This window comes from Boleophthalmus pectinirostris, unplaced genomic scaffold, assembly GCF_026225935.1.
Source record: "Boleophthalmus pectinirostris isolate CB_2022bp ecotype Guang Dong unplaced genomic scaffold, ASM2622593v1 HiC_scaffold_10, whole genome shotgun sequence".
Classification (NCBI taxonomy): domain Eukaryota; kingdom Metazoa; phylum Chordata; class Actinopteri; order Gobiiformes; family Gobiidae; genus Boleophthalmus; species Boleophthalmus pectinirostris.
The window spans coordinates 9,697,427-9,705,806 of record NW_026570971.1 but is presented as its reverse complement, the minus strand read 5'-3'; the positions used below and the strand labels follow the sequence as shown (position 1 = coordinate 9,705,806).

Sequence of the window (8,380 nt, the reverse complement as noted above, 5' to 3'; positions counted from 1 at the left end):
TTTTTTTTTTACACCTTCGTCTCCATGAAACTGTTTACAAATTATACATGTTGTACCTGTAGCACTTTTGTATTTTTTGCACTATATATATATTTATACTATGCATTTTTCTATGTATTGGTTGTTGGGAATTGTACTATTTATATCTTGTATCTATTATATCTTATCTTAAATAGCTTGTAACTGAAATCTGTTCAGCCTACATGTCCCATCATGCACCAGGGGACTGAGGGCAAGCCCACTGTGAACATGTGACCTACACCTATGACTTTAAATCTGCACTGTGATAGACATCTGGAGTTTGAAGATCGAAGGGCCGAAATGCGTTGGTGTGATTTTAACTTTATCTGCCATGTGGTATTGAAGCGTTTTTATTATTTTGTACTTTTTGAGTGCCTCGGTTTTTTTAACTTTGTATTTGAGACTGGTCGCTACACTGAAGAACACTGAAAGGACAATTCTGCACAATCTCTGTATATCCAAGTAGGCACTCCTACCCCTGAAAGTTTTGTAATCTTTATCTTTTGTCATTTAAACTGCACAAGCTTTTCACTTCTTAGTTGGTTAAAATTATAAAAAAATTTGGTTAAAAATGTAACACAAAAATTTTAGAAGTTGACAAGACCATGACAACCACAAAAAGTACAGCATGTAACTTTTGGGGGATGACACCCACCTGCATAATTCCATGGAAACAGAAAGCTAAAACCGTACTTCGAAACATTCTCCATGAACATAGATACGTTCTATGCCGTACTTTGGAATATTATAACCAAAGGAATAACATTTCCATGGAAACAAGGAGGAGAAGGCCCTCCTCCAGCAGACCAAATAAGAGTCAGGTTTGTGGAGATGCGAGCCCACTCACAGTAAGGAAGCATGTTTTTTGGGGGGGATTTTTTCAGTGCAGTGAACACAACCAAACTGAAAAAGAAGGTCTAATTTTCAGAAAAAAATTACATACTGTGGCTTTAAGATGCATTATATGATAGTGTAAAAACAGACAGATTAAACCAACTTTTTACTGTTTCTTCAGGATTTATTTTTCACTAATAATGAGAGAAGGAAATTGCACATTTTCTATTTTTCTCATTAATACTGTGCAAGTTTGTGATCCAGTACTGCCTTTGATTTTAGGACAGTAACTTCACATTAGTTTCTGAACACGTATTTCCTGCACATATTTAGTTCTTCCCGACCTTAGTTATTTGAGATTGGAAATGTCATGGTTAAGAAATAAATCTGTATTATAGCACACAGACAGTTTTGTGGTGATGGTGGGAGGAAAACCAAGAAACCAGTGGTACTTTACCAGTGGCAAAACTGAGCTCGCGTCTCTCATTTCTGTCTCTCTGTTCTATTTGGTTCAGACATGGTAATTCTTGGTCTTGACTTGGTTTAGTCCTGGTTCAGACCTACTAGTTCTGGTACAGATCTGGTTTAGTCTTGTTCTAGGCGTAGTTCAGACCTGGTTTAGTCCTGGATCAGACCTGGTTTAGTCCTGGTTCAGATCTGGTTTAGTCCAGGTTGAGATCTGGTTCAGACCTGGATCAGTCTCGGTTTAGTTTTGGTTGAGTCCTGGTTTAGTCCTGGTTCAGTCCTGGTTAAGACCTGGTTTAGTCCTGCTTGAGGACTGGTTCACTCCTGATTCAGTCCTGGTTTATTTTTGGTTCAGACCTGCTTCAGTCCTAGTTTAGTAATAGTTCAGACCTGGTTCAGACTTGGTTCAGTCCAGATTCAGACCTGGTCCAGACTCGGTTTAGTTTGGGCTGAGTCCTGGTTTATTCTTGGTTCAGATCTGATGTAGTTCTGGTTCAGTCCTGGTTTAGTCCTTGTTCAGACCTGGTTCAGTCCTGGTTTAGACCTTGTTCAGACTTACTTTAGTCCTGGTTTAGACCTGGTTTAGTTCTACTTGGCACTTACATGACTTGGTTGAGTCTTTGTTTAGATCTGGTTGAGACTTGGTTTAGTTTTGATTGAGTCTTGGTTTAGTCCTGGTCCAGGCCTTGTTTATTCTTGGTTCAGACTTAGTTTAATCCTGGTTCAGACCTGGTTTGATCATTCTAAATTGAGATAACTTACATTTAACAACTTAAGTTTCAAAATAAATGTGAAATACTTTTAATTTTGGATTTTACTGCATTTACACTATATCATAAAAAAACCAACAACAACAAGGCAACATTTTGATCTCATATTTCCATCCGTGACTTCTCCCTAATATTTTAATCTTTCTTCAAACATGCACTTTCGCCTTTTACACTCCTGACCAAAACCCTGAGAGTTTGGGTCAAATGCAGAGAAACGAGGAGGAAAAAGGAAAACAAAATGGCGGATTTGTCGACTGTGCTTCTTTATTTAAACCAAAGCCAAAGGTTTGACACAGTGTGAAAAGCCGTTAGAACATTTTGAACGATGAGACGTCTCTACAGAGGTGTTATTGTTTTGTCTGTAATGTTCCATAGTACCACATTAAGCTCACGTATCCCCATGGAGACAAGCAGGAGCCAGGCCCAGCTGTAAGTCAGATCTGTGGAAAGGCCTCCACGCTTACAGTAACATTTCATGTTTTTTAAGGATTTTTTTTTTCTCTCATTTTAAGATCTGACTTAGAGCTGGTCCTGGTTCAGACTTGGTTTAATCTTGTTCTAGACGTGGTTCAGACCTGGTTCAGTCCTGGTTCAGACCTGGTTCAGTTCTGGGTTAATTCTGGTTCAGACCTGTTTTAAAATTGGTTTAGTCCAGGTTCAGAGTCGGTTTAGTTTTAGCTGAGTCCTGGTTTAGTCCTGGTTTAGGCCTAATGGTTCAGACTTGGTTTAGTCCTGATTTAGTCCTGGTTCAAACCTGGTTCAGTTCTGGTTCAGACCTGGTTTATTCTTGGTTCTGACTTGGTTTAGTCCTGGTTAAGACCTGGTCTTTTTAAGCAGCTTTTCTGTATTTTACCTAAACAAGTGACAAAATATGCCTCAGTTTACTGTTGAGGCAGGCCTGGTTTATTCATGGTTCAGACTTGGTTTAGTCCTGATTTAGTCCTGATTTAGTCTTGGTTTAGACCTAGTTCAGAGTCCTGGTTTAGTCCTAGTCCAGACTTACTTTAGTCCTGGTTCAGACTCGGTTAAGTTTTGGTTGAGTCCTGGTTTAGTCCTGGTTCGGGCTTGGTTTATTTTTGGTTCAAACTTGGCTTAGTCCTGGTTCAATCCTGGTTTTGTCATAGTTCAGATCTGGTTCAGCCTGGTTCTGTCCTGGTTTAGACCTAGTTTAGACCTGATTCAGACTCACTTTAGTCCTGGTTTAGACCTGGTTTAGTGCTAGGTCAGACTTACTTTAGTCTTGGTTCAGATCTAGTTCAGATTTGGTTGAGTACTGGTTTAGTCCTGGTTCAGACTCAGTTTAATTTGGATTGAGTCCTGTTTTATTCTTGGTTCAGACCTGGTTTAGTCCTGGTTCAGATTTGGTTTAATTTGGATTGAGTCCTGTTTTATTCTTGGTTCAGACCTGGTTTAGTCCTGGTTCAGATTTGGTTGAGTACTGGTTTAGTCCTGGTTCAGACTCAGTTTAATTTGGATTGAGTCCTGTTTTATTCTTGGTTCAGACCTGGTTTAGTCCTGGTTCAGATTTGGTTTAATTTTGGTTCAGACTCGCTTTAGTCCTGGTTCAGACCTGGTTTAGCACTAATTCAGATTTACTTTAGTCTTGATTCAGACCTGGTTCAGATTTGGTTCAGTTTTGGTTGAGTACTGGTTTAGTCCTGGTTCAGGCTTGGTTTATTTTTGGTTCAGACTTAGTTTAGTCCTGGTTTAGATTCAGTTTAATTTTGGTTGAGTCCTGGTTTAATCCTGGTTCAGGCCTGGTTTATTTTTGGTTTAGACTTATTTTAGTCCTGATTTAGACCTGGTTCAGATTCAGTTCAGTTTTAGTTGAGTCCTGGTTTAATCCTGGTTCAGGCCTGGTTTATTTTTGGTTTAGACTTATTTTAGTCCTGGTTTAGGCCTGGTTCAGATTCAGTTCAGTTTTGGTTGAGTCCTGGTTTAGTCCTAGTTCAGGCCTGGTTTATTCTTGGTTCAGACTACGTTTAGTCCTAGTTTAAGGTATTTTTCTCTCATTTTGGATTAGCCTGTCAGGAGGCACGCATATGATTTGCTTTTTGTACTTTAACGCAAAATCAGAGAAGATAAAATCGTCGTTTCTCCATCACTTCGTAAGTTGTGAGGCAGCGGCAGAGACTGGCACGAGCCTCATGGTGGCAGCCATTATGCCACTGCTGATGATGATGATGATGATGTGGGTGAAGATGGAGCCGCGAACACTCTCTGCTTCTGGGGCGCTGCGCTTTTGGAACCGTGCGCCAAAACGCTCCAACCCAGACCGCTCCAGCCAGATAACTCGGCTCGGTCCCGATCCAGATCCGCGGCTCGGAGCAGTGTGGAGTGTGGAGTGGAGCTGGCCATGTTGTTGTTCCTCTCCCATTGTCCGCTGCCCCCGCTCGCGCCCCCCGCCGCCGGCTTCGGGACTTGTGATTGGCGGACGGGGGCTGCGCGTGTCGTCATAGCCCCAGTGCCCATTCATCAGTGGACTTGGGCGTTGTACTCCGCATCTCATTTGCGGCGGGGCCAATTTCTCCATTTACAAACTCCGCTCGGGAAAAAATAGCAACAATTCCCGTTTCTTTTGCGTCTTTAGCTTCGTTTTTGTGCGCGCTCCCACGTCCCTCCGCGGCCCCTCGCTGCTGTTCGCCGGATTCGGGCTCGGTGCGAAGACACAGCTGCAGAATCCTCGGTTGGAAGCTTGCGCTCTTTGTTCATTCATTTGATCGGTTGGCTTCCTTTGTTGGAGCAAAAGCATGGGAGCACAGACCTCCAAAGGCGCTGCGAAGGACGAGGCTGCCGGGGCGGAAGGAGCCGTAGTCGCCGCCAAAGCCAACGGACAGGTAACCGAGTGTGGACTGTGTAATGTGTCCCCGCGCGGTGTGGGCTCGGTGTGTGTCGCGACAATGGCGTGTGCTCCATGTCCACGGAGCGCATCCACGTTCACCGGCTCCAGCGAAAGTGCACGGCCACATGTTTGAGCTGAGTGAGCAGACCGTAGCCACAGCGGAGTTTACGTGTTTTATTGTTGCATATGAGCGTTTAGGCGTGAGGTTTGGGCTGTGCGGTCACTTTTCATTCATGGATGAAATGGTTAATTTGACCTGTTGTGCTGAATGAGGGCCGGCTGCAGCCCGGAGCTTTGTCCGCCTGTTGGGCTCTGTGGGGCCGTACGTGTGCTCATCCCCGCTCCCCCAGCTCCATTTGGGCTTTAGTGGACTCGGAGGAGCGGGTTTGGAGCGGAGGTGCGTGCAGCCGCTTCATGACTCCCTCAGAGGCATGGCCATTTTAAAAAGCACCACGCCTTTGTTGTCAGACTGAAGAAAGGAGCCACGTTTACTGCGCGCATCCTCCACACAGCTGTCACAGCGCACAGCAGAGCGGCGTGCGGTCGGAAATGGTTTCACACAGTCAGCCTAAGCCAACATTTAAAATGCTGTGGTTTTGAAATTTATTGATGAAAATTCCCAAATTGAGCGTGTTTCATCGACGCGCTCGGAGCGCCCTCTAGCGGGAGCCGGCGGCGCTGCGGCCAGACAGACTGGCCTACTGCTGAGCTGTGTCGTCACTGTCCTAGTAACAGATGTTACTGCAGTTTTCGGCCTTTTTCCTATTGGCTGCCAAGCCCAGGCCTCAGCCCTGCATCAGTGTGGACCAAATCATATCCTGTGATTACACATGGCTCTATTTCCAAATGGAGACATGGACTTTAGGCCTATATGAATAAATTTGGTCTTATTTGTAGATGATGTTACACAAGTGTGTCTTTAAAGCTGGATGACTCAGTGTGGCTCAGATGAAAAACTTTTTGTCCCAAAATGGGATTATGAAAAATGTATTTGAGGATAATTGTTCTTCAGTTGAGTGTAGAATATGTGCAGGGGTGTCTACAGTTGAGACGGGCATACAGGTGTTTCTTCAGCACGTGTTTCCACAAATATCAATTTAATCTTTATTAAGAACACAGGTTATGCGGTTGATGCACATCTGCATGTGTGACATTCATGTTCTAAACTGCTCACTGTCTCTGTCCAGGAGAACGGACATGCCAAGACCAATGGAGACGCGTCTCCCACTGCACAGGAGGCCAAGGACGTCCAGGCCAACGGCAGCACTCCCACTGAGGAGGCCCCCAAAGAGGATGGGGAGAAGGCCGAGGCCGCAGCAGAGCCAGAGAAGGAAGCCGCTGCTACCAATGGAGACACCTCCAAACCAGAGGAGGGCACCTCCTCCACTAGCGACGACAAGCAGAAGAAGAAGCGCTTCTCCTTCAAGAAGCCTTCCTTCAAGCTGAGCGGCTTTTCCTTCAAGAAGACCAAGAAGGAGTCTGAGGAGGCTGCGGAAGAGGGTGGAGCTGCTGCTGCGGAGGAGGGAGACAAGCCTGCCGAGGATGCCCCAGCAGACGAGACCAAACCTGCAGAGGCTGCTGCAGAAGAACCAGCTCCAGAGGCCAAAGCTGAGGAAGCCAAGCCCCAAGAGGAGGCCAAGACAGAGGAGGCCCCCGCAGAGAAGAGCCCTGAGCCTGCCCCTGCTCCAGCCGAGCCAGAGACGGCAGCCAGCCCCGAGACCCCCGCCCCGGCCACAGAGTAAACCCCCCAACCTGGAGGAAGGAGCAGAGCGCTGGAGGAGTAGAGCGCAGAAGGAAGGAAGGAATGGAAGGACTTGTCTAAAACCAGGGACTTTTTTTGTTTGTTTTCGTTCCCTGCAAAGACAAACATCTCCACGTTTAAATGACTCAAATGAACACGTGTCCATCTGGATTTCACTAGTTTAGATTGATTTACTACATCTGGAACTTTGGCTAGATTTCCTTCTTATTTAAAAGGCTAAATAATCTACCAATGAAACACTTTTTACCTTGAAATAAGAAATCAAAATCTTGAAATCAGCCTTTATTCTAGATCTAGTAAGAAAATAAATCTAGTCAGAACTCAAATCAAGATCGACACTGTGAATTCAAGTCATTTAAACCGCTGCAGATGTGCGTCTTTGCAGATTTGGTGTTCGTTTACTGTTGTCTCATCTTCAGAGTGACTGGCAGAGTGAGTGGATGGGCGCGTGAGTGAGTGGGTGCTGCGCCCGCGGGTGCCCTGCTCGCGGGTGCCCGGGTGAGCGAGCGAACGCATGAGTGAATGAGTGTTTTTTCTACATGAAACCATGATTGTGTGACACGTTGCTGAATTTGACATATTTAATCCAAGTATTCGGTGCTGGCCAATTGGATGTAGCAACAGAAGCGTTAAGGCACATGTTATATTTAAAAGGGAACTACCCGAGAAAAAAACCTGTCTTTATATGTTGTCTTTTCGCAGTGCACAGCCGTTTACAATTACCGCGCTCCCTGGACACGACTATATTGAACAAAAGTAGAGTTTAGTCCAAAAAAAAAAAAATCTGTAGGTGCTCGTTGCGTTACCGTTTAGAATCCACCATAGTGAGTACTGCACGCTGTATAGACTTTGATATTACCGGTTTTATGGCTGAGATGTACCTAAATGACTGATGTTTTTAACAGATGACCCATTGTAAATGACGTTTTCTTGTTTTTCACCATTTGTAAGATTGAATAAAATTGGGAGATGTTTTAAGCAAACCCTGGATCAAAATGTGGTGACTCTGCACTTTTGTAGAACTTGGTGTTGTAATCGTGTGGCTGGTTTAGGTGGTTAGAGATGGGCTAGCGCTTGGCTATGCTAGTTTTGTAGTTTTTTTACATTTTCATATAGGTTAGCACTTTTCAAGAACTATCGGTTGTATTTCTTAATGTTCTATGGCTCTGTTTTACTTAATATAATAGTGCAATTGGTAACACACACAAAAAAGAACAGTAATAATTTGATATTTATAATAATGATTCAAATTCTTAACGTTATTTAAGCATTGTGATCAGTTTATTTTAAAATAACTACTCCAAGTGACTTAGAAGCTCTTTTATGTCTTTAAAACTTTACAAAACTTCAAAATCTAACAGCAAACTGTTAAAATCCCACATTAAACTTCGCACTTTAAGACGCAGCTAAAATTGTAGTCCTTAGCTCGAGGTTTGCTAGCTTGTTTATCGCTAAATCACAACGCATACAAACGCCAACCCAATCTTTAAATCCCACCCCAAATGCATATATTTACATGTAATTAACCTACTTATTATCATTTTTTTTTCTCTCAGATGTGTGTTTATAACATGCAAAAAGCTAATTAACCACGAAAGTGACAGTACAAATAGTTTAATTAAGCTCTAGTATGCTAAATCAAAAACAGATAGCAACTACTTGGTTAATAATTTAAATCAAGAAGGT

General features: G+C 43.6%; 1 protein-coding gene across 1 annotated transcript; it reads left to right on the top strand.

Moving 5' to 3' along the window:
• The first annotated feature begins 4,572 nt into the window (after positions 1-4,572).
• Positions 4,573-7,690, top strand: marcksb (myristoylated alanine-rich protein kinase C substrate b). The gene is made up of 2 exons (XM_020917566.2): positions 4,573-4,927; positions 6,120-7,690. Exons 1-2 carry the CDS (start codon positions 4,841-4,843, stop codon positions 6,672-6,674), a joined length of 642 nt encoding a protein of 213 aa, XP_020773225.2. The 5' UTR covers positions 4,573-4,840; the 3' UTR covers positions 6,675-7,690.
• The last annotated feature ends 690 nt before the right edge of the window (positions 7,691-8,380 follow it).